Below are 18,929 nucleotides of genomic sequence, written 5' to 3'. Positions count from 1 at the left end.
CATGTGGGATCTTCCCGGACCAAGGCTCGAACCCATGTCCCCTGCATTGGCAGGCAGATTCTTAACCCCTGTGCCACCAGGGAAGTCCCCCAACATCACTTATTGAAGAGGCTGTCTTTTCTCCATTGTATGTTCTTGCCTCATTTGTCATAAATTAGGTGACCATATGTGCATGGGTTTATCTCTGGGCTTTCTATCCTGTACCATTGATCTATATTTCTGTTTTTGTGCCAGTATTATATTGTCTTGATTACTGTAGCTTTGTAATATAGTTTGAAGTCAGGTAGCCTGATTCCTCCAGCTCCGTTTTTCTTTCTCAAAATTGCTTTGGCTATTTGGGGTCTTTTGTGTTTCCATACGAATTGTAAAGTTTTTTGTTCTAGTTCTGTGAAAAATGCCATTGGTAGTTTGATAGGGATTGCACTGAATCTGTAGTTTGCTTTGGGTAGTATAGTCATTTTCACAATATTGATTCTTCCAATCCAAGAACATGGTATATTTCTCCATCTGTTTATGTCACCTTTGATTTCTTTCATCAGTGTTTTATAGTTTCCTAAGTACAAGTCTTTTGCCTCCATAGGTAGGTTTATTCCTCAATATTTTATTCTTTTTGTTGCAGTGGTAAATGGGATTGTTTCCTTAATTTCTCTTTCTGATTTTTCATTGTTAGTGTATAGGGATGCCAGAGATTTCTGTGCATTAATTTTGCATCCTGCAACCTTACCAAGTTCATTGGTTAGTTCTAGTAGTTTTCTGATGGCATCTTTAGGATTTTCTATGCATAGTATCATGTCATCTGCAAACAGTGACAGTTTTACTTCTTCTTTTCCACTTTGTATTCCTTTTATTTCTTTTTCTTCTCTGATTGCCATGGCTAGAACTTCCAAAACTATGTTGAATAAGAGTTGTGAGAGTGGACATCCTTGTCCTGTTCCTGATCTTAGTGGAAATGGTTTTGTTTTTTCACCATTGAGTATGATGTTTGCTGTGGGTTTGTCATATATGGCCCTTATTATGTTGAGGTAGGTTCCCTCTATGCCCATTTTCTGGAGAGTTTTTATCGTAAATTGGTGTTGAACTGTGTGAAAAGCTTTTTCTGCATCTATTGAGGTGATCATATGATTTTTATTCCTTAATTTGTTAATATGGTGTATCACATTGATTGATTTGCGTATACTGAAGAATCCTTGCATTCCTGGGATAAATCCCACTTGATCATGGTGTATGATCCTTTTAATGTGTTGTTGGATTCTGTTTGCTAGTATTTTGTTGAGAATTTTTGCATCTATGTTCATCAGTGATATTGGTCTGTAATTTTCTTTTCTTGTAATATCTTTGTCTGGTTTTGCTGTGAGGGTGATGGTGGCTTCATAGAACGAATTTGGGAGTGTTCCTCCTTCTTCAATTTTTTGGAAGAGTTTGAGAAGGATTGCTGTTAGCTCTTCTCTAAATGTTTGATAGAATTCGCCTGTGAAGCCATCTGGTCCTGGACTTTTGTTTGTTTAATACAGTTTCAATTTCATTACTTGTGATTGTTCTGTTTATATTTCTAATTCTTCCTGGTTCAGTCTTAGAAAATTGTACCTTTCTAAGAATTTGTCCATTTCTTCATGGTTGTCCATTTTATTGGCATATAGTTGTTTGTAGTAGTCTCTTATAATCCTTTGTATTTCTGTGGTGTCTGTTGTGATTTCTCCTTTTTCATTTCTAATTCTATCAATTTGCATCCACTCTCTTTTTTTCTTGATGAGTCTGGCTAAAGGTTTATCAATTTTGTTTATCTTCTCAAAGAACCAACTTTTAGTTGTATTGATCTTTGCTATTGTTTTCTTCATTTCTATTTCATTTATTTCTACTCTGATCTTTATGATATCAGTCCTTCTACTGACTTTGTCCTTCTTTCTCCAGTTGTTTTAGGTGTAAGTTTAGATTGTTTATTTGAGATTTTTCTTGCTTCTTGAGATGAGATTGAATTGCTATAAATTTCCCTCTTAGAACTGCTTCTGCTGTGTTTCATAGGTTTTGAAACCTATGTCATTTGTTTCTATGTATTTTTACATTGTTTCTATGTATTTTGTCATTTGTTTCTATGTATTTTTAAATTTCTTCTTTGATTTCTTCGGTGATCTCTTGGTTATGTAGTAGTACACTGTTTAGCCTCCATGTATTTGTGTTTTTTACAGTTTTTTTTCCTGTTATTGATTTCCAGTCTCATAGCATTGTGGTCAGAAAAGATGCTTGGAATGATTTCAATTTTCTTAAATTTTCCAAGGCTTGAGTTTTGTCCCATGATGTAATCTAGCCTGGAGAATGTTCTGTGTGCACTTGAGAAGAAAGTGTATTCTGCCACTTTTGGGTGGAGTGTCCTATAAATATACATTAAATCTATCTGCTCTATTATATCATTTAAAGCTTATGTTTCCTTATTTATTTTCTGTTTGGATGATCTGTCCATTGGTGTAAGTGGGGTGTTAAAGTCACCTACTCTTATTGTGTTACTGTTGATTTCCCCTTTTATGGTTGTTAGCATTTGCCTTATGTATTGAGGTGCTCCTTTGTTGGGTGCATAAATATTATTTATAATATAAATATTTATTATTATAATTATATAATCTTCTTCTTGGATTGATCCCTTGATCATTATGTAGTGTCCTTCCTTATCTCTTGTAGCTGTCTTTATTTTCAAGTCTATTTTATCTGATATGAGTATCGCTATTCCCCCTTCATTTTGATTTCCATTTGCATGGAATATCTTTTTCTATTCCTTTGCTTTCAGTCTGTATGTGTCCCTAGGTCTGAAGCGTGTCTATTGTAGACAGCATGTATATGGGTCTTGTTTTTATATCCATTTAGCCAGTCTGTGTCTTGGTTTGAGCACTTAATCTTTTTACATTCAAGGTTATAATTGACATGTATGTTCCTATTGTCATTTTCTTAATTGTTTTGGGTTTGCTTTTATGGGTCTTTTTCTTCTCTTGTGTTTCCTGCCTAGAGAATTTCCTTTAACATTTGTTGTAAAGCTGTTTTGGTCGTGCTGAATTCTCTTAGCTTTTGCTTGTCTGAAAAGCTTTTGATTTCTCTGTTGAATCTGAATGAGATCCTTGCTGGGTAGAGTAATCTTACTTGTATGTTTTTCTCTTTCATCAGTTTTTAGTTTTATTTATTTGTTTGTTTGTTTGTTTTTCTATGGCTGACTTGGGTCTTTGTTGCTCCGCGCGGGCTTTCTCTAGTTGCAGTGAGTAGGGGCTACTCTTCATTGCGGTGTGCTGGCTTCTCATTGTGGTGCCTTCTCTTGTTGTGGAGCATGGTCTCTAGGTGTGCAGGCTTCAGTAGTTGTGGCTTGCAGGCTCTAGAGCGCAAGCTTAGTAGTTGTGGCGCATGGGCTTAGTTGCACCACGGCATGTGGGATCTTCCTGGACCAGAGCTCGATCCTGTGTTGGCAGGTGGATTCTTAACCACTGTGCCACCAGGGAAGCCCCTCTTTCATCACTTTAATTATATCCTGCCCCTCCCTTCTGGCCTGCAGAGTTTCTGCTGAAAAATCAGCTGATAACCTCATGGGGTTCCTTTGTATGTTATTTTTTGCTTTTCCCTTGCTGCTTTTAATATTTTTTCTTTGAATTTAATTTTTGTTAGTTTGATTAATATGTGACTTGGTGTGTTTCTCCTAGGGTTTATCCTGTGTGGGATTCTCTGCACTTCCTGAACTTGGCTGACTATTTCCTTTGCCATGTTAGGGAAGTTTTCCACTATAATCTCTTCAAATATTTTCTCAGACCCTTTCTTTTTCTTTTCTTCTTCTGGGACCCCTGTATTTCGAATGTTGGTGCGTTTAGTGTTGTCCCAGAGGTCTCTGAGATTGTCTTCAATTCTTTTCATTCTTTTTTCTTTTTTTCTGCTCCTCGGCAGTTATTTCCATCCTTCTGTCTTCCAGCTCACTTATTCATTCTTCTGCCTTAGTTATTCTGTTATTGTCTTCTAGTGTGTTTTTCATTTCAGTTATTGTATTGTTCATTTCTGTTTGTTTGTTCTTTAGTTCTTCTAGATCTTTGTTAAACATTTATTGTATTTTCTCAGTCTGTGCCTCCATTCTATTTCCGAGATTCTGGATCATCTTTACTATCATTACTCTGAATTCTTTTACAGGTAGGTTGCCTATTTCCTCTTCATTTATTTGGTCTTGTAGGTTTTTTACCTTGCTCCTTCATCTGTGACATATTTTTTTGTTGTCTCTTTTCTTTTTTTGTTGTTGTTTTTGATGGGTGGGATTGTGTTCCTGTCTTACTGGTTGTTTGGTCTGAGGCTTCCAGCACTGGAGTTTGTATGCTGTTGGGTACAGCTGTGTCTTGGTGTCGAGATGAGGACCTCTGGGGGACCTCACTCCGATGCATATTCCCTGGGGTCTGAGGTTCTTTGTTATTCCAGTGGTTTGGACTCGGAGCTCGCACCACAGGAGCTCTGTCCCAACCCCCAGCTCATGAACCAAGATCCTGCAAGCCATGTGGGGTGCCAAAAAAAAAAAGAGAGAAAAAATGGAGCAGAACAATAACAAAGAGTAAAAAATAAAATTAGATTAAAAAACTAACAGATGTTAGAAAGAATAAAAAAATAATAATATAGATGAAACAATGAACTGAACGTAAAAAAGAAGCACAATAGTAAAAAAAAAAAAAAAAAGAGGAGAAAAAGAAGAAAAAAAAGCCTAAGAAGGCCTTGGCTGGGGGTGGGGGGGTGGGGCTTAGGCAGGGGTGGGGTTTAGGTGGTAGGTGGCACCTGTGCTTAGGAAAAGGCCCTGAGGGGATGGGGGTGGGGCTTAGGCGTGCCTCTGGCCTTGGAGGGCAGAGGACCAGGTCTAGGATCCCAGCAGGCTCACTGGGCCCGAGTGGGTGGGGGAAATGCTAGGCGTGTTTCCCCCGATCCTCCAATCCCAGTGGCCCCCTTCTCATTGGCATCTCTTCATCTTCTCCCCCCTCCCTCCCTCCTATATCCCGGTGACCCACGCAGCCAGAGGGGACCCTGGAAGGCAGGGGACCAGACCCGGAAGCCCAACAGGCTTCCCAGGGCCAAGTGGGCAGGGAAACTCCCATGGCCCCTCCCCTAATCCCCTGGCCCCAGATGGTCCCCCACATCTGCCTCTCCTCTTCCCCCCTCCTCCCTCACTCCTACGCCCCTAGGACCCCCACAGCCAGAAGGGGCCTTGGAGGGCAGAGGACCAGGCCTGGGAGCCCAGCAGGCTTCCCAGGGCACGAGTGGGTGGGGGAAACACCCTCTGCGCCTCCCCTGATCCTCCGGTCTTGGAGGGCCCCTCCCACCCACCTCTCCTCTTCTCCACCACCTCTCTCCTGCACCCCTAGGATCAACACCGCCCGGAAGGGGCCTGGGAGGGCCGAGGACCCTGCCTGGGAGCCCTGCAGGCTTCCCATGGCCTGATTGGGCAGCATGCTAGGCATGCTCCCCCCCCCGCGATCCTCCGAGCCCCTGAGTGTCCTTTCAGGAGTGTCAACCCCTCCACAATCCCAGCCACCCCTCAGGTGCCCGGTGCTGTCTAGCCTCCACTTTTCCTCCCCCCTTACGCCTCCCCTCATCCTACCTGGTCACTTGGGTTCCTCCCATGTCCTTGGGTGTCGAGGTCCCCCACCAGCATCTGCCAGGCACCCTAGTTGTGGGGAGATGTGAACTCTGCATCCTCCCCTGCCACCATCTTTGACTCTGCCCTGACTTACTGGTTTCTTAATAGCATGTTATTTAATCTCCATGTAACCTCTTGTTTTTTCTCATTTCTCTTTCTGTGGTTGATTTCTAGTTTCATGATGTTGTGGTGAGAAAACATGCTTGAAGTTATTTATTTATTTGCTTGTAAATTTATTTATTTATTGGCTGCCTTGGATCTTCGTTGCTGCACGTGGGCTTTCTCTAGTTACGGCGAGCCAGGGCTACTCTTTGTTGCAGTGTGCAGGCTTCTCTTGTTGCACAGCACAGGCTCTAGGTGCATGGGCTTCAGTAGTTCTGGCCCGTGGGCTCAGTAGTTGTGGCTCATGGGTTCTAGAGCGCAGGCTCAGTAGTTGTGGCACACAGGCTTAGTTGCTCTGCGGCCTGTGGGATCTTCCCGGACCAGGGCTTGAACCCGTGTCCTCTGCATTCATAGGCAGATTCTTAACCACTGTGCCACAAGGAAAGCCCTTCAAATAATTTCTTTACTCAAATTTGTTGAGGTCTGTTTTGTTTCCTAGTATGTGGTCAATCCTAGAGAATGTTCCATGTGCACTTGAAAAGAATATGTATTCTGTTTTTTTTTGGATGAAAATATCAATTAAGTCTAACTGTTCTATTGTATCATTTAGGATCTCTGTTATGTTATTAATTTTCTGTCTGGAAGATCTGTCCACTGATGTGAGTGAGGTGTTAAAGTCTCCTACTATTATTGTATTCCCGTCAGTTTCTCCGTTTATTTCTGTTAATATTTTTTTTTTGTATTTAGGTGCTCCTATATCACGTGCATATATGTTAACAAGTTTAATATCCTATTCTTGTATTGATCATTTTACCATTATATAGTGTCCCTCTTTTTGTTTTTTTATGACCTTTGTTTTAAAGTCTTCTTTTTTTTAAATAAATTTACTTATCTATTTATTTATTTTTGGTTGCATTGGGTCTTCGTTGCTGTGTGTGGGCTTTCTCTAGTTGTGGTGAGCGGGGGATACTCTTCATTGTGGCGTGCAGGCTTCTCATTGTGGTGGCTTCTCTTGCTGTGGAGCACAGGCTCTAGGCACATGGGCTTCAGTAGTTGTGGCCCATGGGCTCAGTAGTTGTGGCTCGCAGGCTGTAGAGTGCAGGCTCAGTAGTTGTGGTTCACGGGCTTAGTTGCTCCACGCCATGTGGGATCTTCCTGGACCAGGGCTTGAACCCATGTTCCCTGCATTGGCAGGCGGACTCTCAACCACTGCGCCAACAGGGAAGTCCCATAATTTCTTCAAGTACATTTTCGATCCCCTTTTCTCTTTCTTCTCCTTCTGGGATCCTTATTACGCGTAGATTGGCATGCTTTATATTATCCTATAGGTCTCGTATATTGCTTTCATTTTTTTTTTTTTAGTTTGTCTTTCTGTCTGCTGTCCTGATTGGGTGATTTCCATTATTCTACCTTCCAGATCACTTATTCGTTCTTCTGAGTTATCCAGTTTGCTATTTATTGCCTTTAAGCTCAGCTTTTGTCTTGGCAAATGAGTTTTCTAATTTTTTTTTTGAGTTTTCTAATTTTAATTGGTACCTCTTTAATAGTTTCTGGTTCCTTTTTACAGTAATCTGCACTTCTATCAGTAGTTGTGGTTCACGGGCTTAGTTGCTCCGCGCCATGTGGGATCTTCCTGGACCAGGGCTTGAACCCATGTTCCCTGCATTGGCAGGCGGATTCTTAACCACTGCGCCACCAGGGAAGTCCAAGTCTTTTTTGTCTGAGTATTGCTCTCCCCGCTTTCTTGTCATTTCTATTTGCATGAATTATTTTTTCCATCCCCTCACTTTCAATCTATGTGTGTCCTTTCTTAATTCCTTCAGTATTTTCATTATCTCCTTTTTGAACTTAGAATCGGGTATACTGGAGATGTCGGTCATCTTTAGGGGAATTCCCTTGATCTTTTAATTGAGAGCGGTTCCTCTGCTTCTTCATTTTACTTGTATTTCTCTGACTGCGAGTTTAGGAGAAACACTTAATCAACTGTGGTCTTGAAGGGCTGTTTTTATGTGGGAGTGTCCTGGTGTAGCCTCTGAGAGTCTAATATTTTTGGGATGAGGGCTGTCTTTAGTATGTATGACTGCCACATCTTTCCTCAGTGTGTGTTGACTGTTTCCCATTGATAGGGTGTGTGATTGTTGTGGTGACCAGAGCCTGCAATGGATGTTGAGCAGGGTCTCCTCTTTGTCACAGCCCTGTTGGGGGCAGGGCCTGCTCCCCAGTTGTTGGAGTAGACACCCCCAGATCTGTTTCTGATCTGTGGTATGAGGTAGGAAGGACTGGAGCGCTTCCTCTGGGAGAGGAGCCACTGAGTATTCCTCCGTTGGAGCTGTCCCCTAGGAAGTGAGCTCTGTGGTGTTGCCTGTCACCCATTGTGCAGGCTCACAGAGTACACTGTTTCTGGCACTGCCCTCAAGCCCTGCCTCAACCATGGGAATTCAGGCAGTCGGCCATCCAGGCCAGTCGGTCCCTCAGGCTCTGTGCTCACAAAGCCACTAGCACAGATCCATTGGTGCAGAACTGCTGAAGTCAGGCACCAGCACTGCCATAGTCGCACACCTAGACCCACCGTGGAAGCTACTGAGTCCGCCCAGATCCCTGGCCCCACCCCTGGTGTGTACCTGCAGAGCCTGCAGCTGCTGTCACCAGACCCACCCTGGCCATGGGTACACCAATAATCTTCTCAGATGTCCCACAGGCACTGAGTTTACAAAGCCACCCATAGCACGTAAATGTAAATCTGCAGATCGCACAGCTGCTGGGACGCTCAGATCTCAGCCCTGCTTCTAAAGTCATGCAGTCCCTGGGGATTGGCTCGGATTTCAGCCCCACCTCCTTGTGTGGTTATGTGCTCCCAGAACTCATAGAGGCAGATCCATCCTGCTGTGAGCACACTGAGAATGAGGCTGCTATGACAGGCCCCACCCCTTCCTTTGCACGCATATGTTAACAATGGGGCTTCAGTGGCAGACCCAGGCTCTTTCCTCTGCACACCCCTGGTTGTGGCTTGGGCCTCACTCCTGCCCCTTCACGCTGTCTCCGTGTAGCCATCCCCAATCCGCTCCCCCGGTCTGTCCTCTGAAGCCTGAGTTTCAGCACCCAGCCCCTGTACACACCAGCAGACATGCGTCTTGGGCTAGGGAGTGCATGGAGTTGGCCAGGACCTTCTGTGCAGGTCTCTCTCTGTTCTGCATGCCACAAGCTGGCTACTGCACTCTCCTTCAAGCCTCTGAAACTCTCTTTCCATCCCGGCTGATCTCCCTGCCAGTGAAGAAGTTTCCCAGAGTGAGGGAACATTTCCTCTTTCACAACTCCCTCCCAGGGACACAGGTCTTGTCCTGATTCCTTTTTTATTTTTTTTCTTTCGTCCTGCCCAGTTACTTAGTGATCTTTTTTTTTTAATTTTTTAATTTAATTTTATTTTTTTATACAGCAGGTTCTTATTAGTCATCAGTTTTATACACATCAGTGTATACATGTCAATCCCAACTACTTAGTGATCTTTTTTGCAGCTTTGGTTGTATGAGATCTCTGCCAGCATTCAGCAGGTATTTTGTGAGAAATTTTCCACATATAGGTGTATTTTTGATGTCTTTGTCGGGGGAGGTGACCTCCATGTCCTTCTATTCTGCCATCTTGATCTGGCCTCTACCTTTTGAACTTTTTGATATGTGTTTTCTGATTTCCCTTGTGGGTTTTTCTTTCTCTCTTTTTTTTTTTTTTTGGACTTGAACTTATTTAGTAATGTGTTGTTTAATTTCCAAATATTTGGAGCTTTTCCAGATATCTTCTCAGTATTCATTTCTAATTTAATTTCATTTTGGTAAAAGAATGTGCTTTGTGTGGTTTTAATCCTTTAAATTTATTGAGATTTGTTTTATAGCACTGAATGCATTCTATCTTGGTAAATGTTTTGTGTGCACTTGGCAGGAATGTGTATTCTGTTGATGTTAGGTGAGAGTATTCTGTAAATGTCAATTAGATCAAGTGGATTAATCATATTTTTCTAGTCCTCTGTATCTTTACTGATTTTCTGTGCACTCTATCAGTTGAGAAGAGGTATTGAGATCAGTTACTGAAATTACCAATTTTAATGGAATATTTCTCTTTATAGTTCGATAAGTTTTTGTGTCATGTTATTTGGACCTGTGTTGTTTGGGCCATACACATTTAAGATTATATGTCCTTTTCTCAGGAATGGTAACACAGTTGTTGGAAACATCCTCAAGCTTCCTGGCAAATAGGAACCACATTCTGTTTCTCCAGAATGCTGACCCTGAAAAGATTGCACATCCTCTTGCTGCATTGCCCCCAGCCCTTGGCCATTATGAGATGATCCTCCATCCGTGGTCATAGTTCTTGCTTTGAATTCTACTTTAATATTAAAATTGCCACTTAAAAATATTATTGAGATATATTTTACATATCATAAAATTCACCTGTTTTAAGTGTACAATTCAGTGATTTTGGTAGCTTTCCTTAGTGGTACAGTTTTTACCATTAATGAGTTTTAGAATCCTTTGATCCTCCCATAAGATCCTTCATGCCCATTGATAGTTAATCCCTGTTCCTGCCCCCAGTCCCAGGGAACCTACTTTCTGTCTCTATAATTTTACTTTGTCTGGACATTTCAGATAAATGGAATCATACAGTATATGATCTCTTATGCCTAGCTTTTTTCACTTAGCACATTTTTGAGGTTCATTCGTGGTACAACATGTATCAATATTTCATTCCTTTTTATTACTGAATAGTACTCCATTATGTGATACTACATTTTGTCTATCCCTTCACCAACTGATGGACATTTGCAGTATTGGACTATGATGATTAATACTGCAGTGAACATTCTTGTGCAGATCTTTGTGTGGACATGTTTTCACTTCTCTTGGGTAAATACCTACGAGTGGAATTCCTGGTTTGTGTGGTAGTTTTATGTCTAACTTTTCAAGAAACTGCCGAACTATTTTCAAAACTGGCTGCACCATTTTACATTCCTACCAGAAACCTATGAAGGTTCCAGTTCTCTTCATCTTCATCAACATTTGTTATTGCCTGTCTTACTTAGTATGCCCATTCTAGCTGGTGTGAAATAGTATCTCATTGTGATTTTAATTTGCATTTCCCTAATGGCTAATGATGTTGAGCATGTTTTTATGTTCTAATTAGCCATTTGTATATCTTCTTTGTTAAAATGTTTGCTTATAAATTTCACCCATTTTTTAAATTGAATTGTTTGTTGTCTTATTGTGTTATAGGAGTTCTTTGTAAATTCTGGACACAGATCCTTTATTGGGTATGTGTTTCGTAAATATTGTCTCCTGGTCTCTTGCTCATCTTTTCATTTTCTTAATGGTGTTTATTTCAGTGATCAGTTTTTATTTGATGAGGTGAGATTATCAGTGTATTTTTATCTTCTTCTAAGTTTTATTGTGAGGTGAGAGCCTAAAGTCACCTTTTTGCACGTGGATATCCAGCTGTCCCAGCACCATTTGTTGAACAGACTATACTTTCCCCAAAGAATTGTCTTGGCAGATTTCTTTGGCTTGGAGTTTGTTGAGCTTCCCCTGCCCTGCCCCCGTGCTGTGCCTGCAAGCTCTCTAACTCGTCAGTTGGAGCACTCATAGGACCCCCTCATTTGTTTGCCTGCTCTCAGGAGTCACTGTCCTGTGCTGCCTTTTGTTTGACATCTGAAAACCATTGTTTCATTATATTTTGTCTGGTTCTATAGTTGATTAAAAGCAGGAGGGTAAATCTGGTGCCCATTATTTAATCACGTCCAGAAGCACAAGTGGTCTCTTCTATTTCAGCTTTTTAAAAATTTATTTCTCGGGCTTCCCTGGTGGCGCAGTCGTTGGGAATCTGCCTGCCAATGCAGGGGACATGGGTTTGAGCCCTGGTCTGGGAAGATCCCACATGCCGCGGAACCACTAAGCCCATGAGCCACAACTACTGAGCCTGTGCGTCTGGAGCCTGTGCTCCGCAATGGGAGAGGCCACGACAGTGAGAGCCCCACTCACTGCGATGAAGAGTGGCCCCCGCTCACGCCCCACTCACTGCGATGAAGAGTGGCCCCCGCTCGCCACAACTGGAGAAAGCCCTCGCACAGAAGCGAAGACCCAGCACAGCCAAAAATAAATAAATAAATTTATTTTAAAAAAATTTATTTCTCCTTTTGCGTATTGTTTCCTAAGTTTCTTAAAAATAAAAATCTTGGTTATATAACTTGGGAAAATATAAATTATTTTTAATTTAAAAAGAAGTAGAAGCAGCAGCATCTTGGACATTAACATCAGCAACATAGTGTCAGCATTCTTGTAACTCATAGGCATGAAATTCTAGATCTGATTCAGGAAATGTAATTTATTAAAATTACTGTTAATTTTGAGGGTATCTGTTCTATTTAATTATCTTTTTTGAAGAATGTAAAATGTGTGGTTTTTGGATTTCAGGCGATTGTGGAGAAATGTGACAGACTCTCTGAGGGAATCTGATATTGATAAGGCCACAGAGCATAAGCGTACCCTGGAAGAACGCCAGAGGACTGAAGAAAGGCATCGTACTGAAACAGGCACACCTTGGAAAACCAAATATTTTATTAAAGAGGTACATGTCCTACATGTCTTCAGACTAAAACTCGTTATCTACTTAGTGAAAACTTTAGCTTAGTAGGCTTTCTTGAATTATCACTTATATAGCTTTATTTCTAAAATAGTCCAGCTTAACCATGAGCTTTTTCATGAGCTTTTCACAGTTTGTCAAAGTAGAATAGTTTATCAGCAGTTCAGATGAAATAGATTTGGGGATTTAAATTGGCCACAAAATACCGACATTAATCTTTAATCTCAATAACAGAATATGCAATTGACAATTTGTTGCCTTTTGTACCACAGTGAAACTCTTTGTTCACTTCCAGAGACCACATTTTAAGGATGCATGAAAAACTTAAATGGCTACACAGAGGATAGTGAGAAGTGTCTAGAATCTTTGCATTGTTTAAGGAAAAAAGAGTGATGTGGAGGGTACTTAGGCTGGAAAACAGATAATTGGAACCATTCATTATAACTTTCTTCAAATATAGGTTAGGCTTATCACGTAGAAGTTTCTTATCAGCTCCAATAGCAGACTTGAGCTAGGCCCAGACTACCAGGAAGCATTTTGAGCTTAACATAAGAAGGAATGTATAACAATAAAAAATATTCGGGTTCGTGTCCCGGTCCGGGAATATCCCACATGCCACAGAGCGGCTAGGCCTGTGAGCCATGGCTGCTGAGCCTGCGCGTCCAGAGCCTGTGCTCCGCAACGGGAGAGGCCACAACAGTGAGAGGCCTGTGTACCGCAAAAAAAATAAATAAATAAAACAATAAAAATTTTTTAAGAATCCAATAATGACCAGTGTACATTTTATAGTAATGTGTTCCCCATCGCTAGACTCATGTAAGAGACCATGGCTTATGTAGAAGTGTTTAATTCACTAGTTTTGCAGGTAAGACAAAATGATTCCTAAAAGTCTTTTCTAAATTTAAAGGTTTTGTTTTATTTTGTTTATTAATTTCTGATAGAACTCAGAGTAAGGTGAATAATGGACCAGAGCTGATGCCAAGAAAAGTTTTCTTGTCCATAGCCAAGTCTAAGGAAACTCATTGAATTTTAATATTGGTCTGTCAGGAAGAATCTAGAAAAACAGTTTGTGAATTTTGCATAGTTATTACCCTTAAAAGCCCACAGTTTATTGTAGTAGTTTCATTGCTTTAATTTTTCTCATCTTTGGGTATGAAATATAAATGCCAACTGTTTTTTCTTTCTTCCTTCCTTCCTTCCCTCCCTCCTTCCCTCCCTCCTTTCTTTCTTTCTTTCTTTCTTTTTCTTTCTTTCTTTCTTTCTTTTTGGCTGCATTGGGTCTTCGTTGCTGCATGTGGGCTTTCTCTAGTTGTGAGCGGGGGCTACTCTTTGTTGTGGTGCATGGGCTTCTCATTGCGATGGCTTCTCTTGTGGAGCATGGGCTGTAGGCGCACGGGCTTCAGTAGTTGTGGCACATGGGCTCAGTAGTTGTGGCTCACAGGCTCTGGAGCACAGGCTCAGTAGTTGTGGCGCACGGGCTTAGTTGCTCCGCGGCATGTGGGATCTTCCCGGACCACGGCTTAAACACGTGTCACCTGCATTGGCAGGTGGATTTTTAACCACTGCACCACCAGGGAAGTCCCCCAAATGTTTACATGGATAGGAATTCAAGGAAAAGTACTTTACATCTCTTCATTTTTATATGAAAAGATAAACCTTTGTAACTACTATGCGAAATTATAGTCTTGTAACCTTAGATTTTTTTTCATTTCAAGCTCACTAAGATAGTATACCAGAAGCAGATTCTAAAGAGGAGAATTTTTCTAAGGAAAGGCTTCTATAAATCATTAAAAATGAACTCTAGGGGCTGAGAGCAAGAAGCTGTAATGGGTAAAAGATGCAACCAATTTTAAAAGATTTTAAAAGATAGGCCTCCTGGTTCTTGCAACTAACATGACATGTAAACATGCTACTTCTCATGTATTCTTTATTTGACAGATATTATTAAGAAGCTACCACTTAATCCCTTTATTATACTTTGTGATGTTGGATAGACAGATGTAGAAAGTGATAGCAAGACATGGCAGTTGTCTAATAAAGTAGTGAATTTCTTTCTGCCTAGATAGTCTTCACTAACTGCCTGATGAAACAGTAGATTGGAGATGCTGGCTCAGGTTTGGGCCTCTTTAGTTGGTAAGATGTAAGATGGCTTTCTAAATGGTGTGCCATGACACAGTGGTACAACAATAGATGGGTTAGATTTGTGTCACATGCTGATTGCCTAAGCCCATGGGGCCGTCGCGTCACATCCTGTGTGTGACAGGACCATGGACTGTGCTGTAAGAAGCACTACAGAGTAGAGGTGAGGCTGACGAGGATGGTAGTTAGCTGACACTGGTACCACGAGGTTCATAACAACTTTGGTGCTATTGCCATCAGGTATGGCTCTTTGCTAAGAAGAATCATATGTTATTGAAAAGTCAATTTTGTCTCCCCTGTGGTCCTACACACAGTGCTGGGCACTTAGTAGATGTTTCATACATATTGTTATGAGTGACAAGAGCTTTTCCACTTGTTTGGTACCTTCATTATTGCTGTCAAACCAACAGACCAGTTTGGAGTTGGCTTTAGTTAGATGGAGGAGTAGAGTCACTTGATATAAAAAGAGGAGGTAGAGTAACCTGAGAAAGTATAGATGAACTTAAAGTGTTTCTAGTATCATTTGATAATACCTACCTTCTTTTCCTGACCATTTCTCATTGACATTTAATTTATTAGAACTTCCATTTCCTCCCTTTTGCGATTATCCATCAGGATAATTGGTCCATCAGGATCTATTGGTCATATCCTCTTGAGTGGATGTTTAAAATTGCTTAAGATGTATATAAATGCAAGCAGGAAGGCTTTTGCAGAATAGTGGACCACATTGGAGTCAGATGTGCTAAGCTTGAACCTCAGTCATACCTTGGATAGTTTATTTACCACTTCTAACTTCGGTTTCCTCATCTGTAAAATGTAGGTAATTATATAGAAGGTGCACTGAAAAGAACTCTGCCCCTTCCTGGGTGAAGTTGGACAACTCATTTCACTTCTCAGAGCCTCAGTTTCTTCATCTGTGAAGTGAGATGGTCAGGTGGCACGTCTTAACTTCTAAACCTAGCATTCTGTAATGTGGTTAGGAGACATCTTTTGTGTTTTGTGATAATTATCAACCAGGTGATTTAATTTAAACAACATAATGGTTTCTGTTGTTAAAGAGAAATTATTCTGACACTTATTAAAAATGAAAAGGAAGACTTTATTCAAGAATATTGCAGTAGAGGAAAAAGATTGAATTCAACTCTGAATGTGTTGATAAGTGGGAATTTATAGCCAATGGGCAGGATGAGGGAGTAGATGGAAGATTACTAAGAGGAACTTGGTCGGATGTCAAGGATGGTGGGTCAGGGGAGGCACATGATTAGATCAAAAGTGTGAGGAGAAGAGTTTCATTGGATATCAAAGATGAGAGAATTCTTGATAAACTAGTTCATCGGGATTTTTTTTTGCTAAAACTGAGTTTAGCAGGCCTAGGATGAGGCTTAGTCAAGAAGAGAGACAGAGGAGTCTAACTTTTAAAGTTTGGTCAAGGAGAGAGTCCTCGTCACTATGACCCACATAATTGCTGGGTGTAAGCCATTTTTGGAGTAAGGTAGGGTAAATATATATTTTTAAATATTTATTTGAAGATTTTTTTTTGGTGTGGACCATTTTTAAAGTCTTTATTGAATTTGTTACAATATTGCTTCTGTTTTATGTTTTGGTTTTTTGGCCATGAAGCATGTGGGATCTTAGCTCCCTGACCAGGGATTGAACCCACACCCCCTACATTGGAAGGTGAAGTCTTAACCACTGGACCACCAGGGAAGTCCCTAAAAAATTTTTTTTAATGCAAATAAATTGAGGGCGATATAGGGGTTACGGAAAGAGGTTCAAATCTGACTTCCTTCACCTAGTCACATAAACACCGAACTACAGTCTTAGCTACTGTGACCTCAGCTCTGCCAAGATCTCACTCCAGTATGCTGCTTCATGCATTTGCTGCAGCACTTTTTTCCTCACTTGGTCTTCTCCTGTCTTTCTTTCACTCTTTGACTGACTTTATCTCCTTTTGGTATCCTTCTATTCACAGGAACCAGGGAAAACTAATAGGGTAGAGTCAGAAAAGAACTAGGAAACAATACTCAGATCCTAGAGATGCCAGCTGAGATGCAGAGAACAGTTCGTACCTTGGTGACCATTTCCTATGCTCCACCTGCTGCCTGTCACTCCATCAGTGGGGCTCAATCTGCAGCATCTTGGCAAAATTGGCAGAATTGCTACAAATGACTTCTGCAAAGTAAAATATTCGTGGAGCACAAACTAGGTCTTCCCATACCAGAACTTCTCACCTAATCCTAGCTAAACCACACATATTTTTTGGTGTCTTAAGCACCGAGGCTTTTTCTTCACAAACTCTTGTTTTTAAATGTGAGAACAGAATTCCATTTCAATGAAGGCATTGCATCTAGTTTTGGTTACTGATTCTGAAAATAATAAAGGAATGGTTCTTTAATTTATTTTTCTACTTGTTTCAGGGAGATGCCTGGGTTTATCACAAACCACTTTGGAAAATAATTCCAACAGTACAACCCGCAGAGTGACACACACTATCTAAGACTCGACCAAATGAACTTCTCTATTTACCCTAAACTCTCTCAGAATGGAGTCATTGCACTGAGTGACCTGCTTCCTGATTGCACAGACTGAAACTAACTACACACGAATGTACCAATTAGGGCACCATAGAACTGCAGCAAGACCAAAGTGTTGAAGAAGCACGATGGACCTCTCACCAAGCCGTTCATGTGATGTGAGCAATATCATCTGAAGCCCTTTCACCTGAATTATCAGATGATTAATCTTTTATCCAGTTCCTTCTCCAAAAGCTAAGTTTGAATCCCCTCTTTTTGCATGGGGGCAGCAGATAAACACAACAGTGAGAACTCAGTGATTTTGATTTCTTTGTAGTGAAAATTGAAGTCTCTTTCAGAGTTTGTGCTTTGCTTTCTGTCAGTAACTGAAGTATTCACTACTCTTACAACAAATCAAGAGGAGGAAGAAGATGACCCAGAAGTGGCTTCAGCCATTGTGCCTGAAATCAGTGTTAAAAAAAAGTCAACCAGGTTGTCATAACAAGGCATTCTGTTCCTTCAAAGAGACTGTGTTCCTGTGTCTGAGGAACTTATCCATTATCCACCTCTGTTAGAACTCTCTTTTAAAAAGTATATTTATAAATTGATTAGAATTATAACCATGGAGAATTTTTTCTTCTGAGCATTTTAATATACTTGAAAACAACATTGACTTGAAAAATTTCAGAGCATTTTTCAATACCTAGTTTTATTAAATATTATACTTGAGAGACAGTTTTTTAAAATGTGGTCATGTCAGTATGATGAGATTTTGGCCCTTCTCAAGAACTGAGGCATTAAAGAACAAGCAAATATTAAAAAATAAGACTGACTGTTTTCCTTACCTTTTTTTCACTTGTAGGTTAATATTCAATATTACGTGCTATCCCTCTGGATAAGTATGCTTTATCTTACCTCTGTTCACTCAAAATTTAAAACAACTATTCATATTTGTCAGTAATTCAGAAGTTATATATGTGACTAAGTGCATGTATGGTATGTTTTGTTTTTTCAAGGAAACGCAAATGCTGAAGAAACAGTATGAAATAAAAAGGTGTCAGGAAAAAAGATATCAGGAAGTTATATTCAGGTACAGTCTTTTTTTTAAATAAGTATTTTATTGAGGTTGAAGAATTGCTGGCAATTAAAAGAATAGTGCTAATTATGGCTTTCGTCATTCATTCAAGTATTTATTTAGCACCTACTTATGGTGCTCAACACTTGTTACTTCAAGCTACCTTAATTTTCCAAGAGTGGTGCCTTACTCTGTTTCTTCTGATGTGGTCTTCCAATCAGTGTGTGTAACATATACCTGTTATTCATCAGCCATTGTAAGTGGCTGTATCTGTTGCATCATCATAAGAAGCTTAAGCTTTGTGCTCTGATAAACTGTGTTTTATTGAAGGGGGCTAATAGGATGAAAACAGCAAAATAATAATTTTTTTCAACAAATTGTAAATTATAAGAAGATAATTGGTTAATGTACAACCATTTTAATGACTCCCTTGTTCATTTTTGCTGTGAAATGCACTGAAAAATCTCAAAATGAGTTATAGTTCATGTGTTGGGAAGATTAAAAAATAATAAAACTAGAGAACAATGATGCCTTTGTCTGTTTTGTGAATGGAGAGAGATAGAAAGTTTATATTTAGCAGAGTTATTGCCCTGTTCATTCGAGAAGGACATTGATTTTAAATCCTTACCTTCAGGAATCTCTTAGGGAAATAAGGGAGTAAATTTAATAACAATTTTTTAAAATTAAAATATTATAATTTTACGACTTGTAAATAAACTGGAAATAGAGCAAGAATATAAAATGAAACTAGAGGTTTTTGTTTTGTTCTTTGAACCGTTTGAATGCCCATTTATTTCTTTGAATTTTTGAACCATTTTAAGAATTACTGAAATATGATTTTTTAAAATTC

At 40.2% G+C, this 18,929-nt stretch overlaps 1 protein-coding gene across 1 annotated transcript in view; it reads left to right on the top strand.

The window, feature by feature from the left end:
• Positions 1-18,682, top strand: part of OSBPL11 (oxysterol binding protein like 11) — a 94,911-nt gene extending 76,229 nt beyond the window's left edge. The window contains exons 12-13 of the mRNA XM_082840270.1: positions 12,184-12,337; positions 16,909-18,682. Coding sequence (XP_082696396.1) covers positions 12,184-12,337; positions 16,909-16,974 — 220 coding nt within the window. The 3' untranslated portion in view covers positions 16,975-18,682. The remainder of the gene's footprint in view (positions 1-12,183; positions 12,338-16,908) is intronic.
• The last annotated feature ends 247 nt before the right edge of the window (positions 18,683-18,929 follow it).

The sequence above is a fragment of the Leucopleurus acutus genome (assembly GCF_964270905.1).
Source record: "Leucopleurus acutus genome assembly, chromosome: 5".
In the NCBI taxonomy this organism is placed as follows: domain Eukaryota; kingdom Metazoa; phylum Chordata; class Mammalia; order Artiodactyla; family Delphinidae; genus Leucopleurus; species Leucopleurus acutus.
The sequence above is the reverse complement of the archived record's forward strand: the minus strand, read 5'-3'. Positions and strand labels throughout refer to the sequence as shown.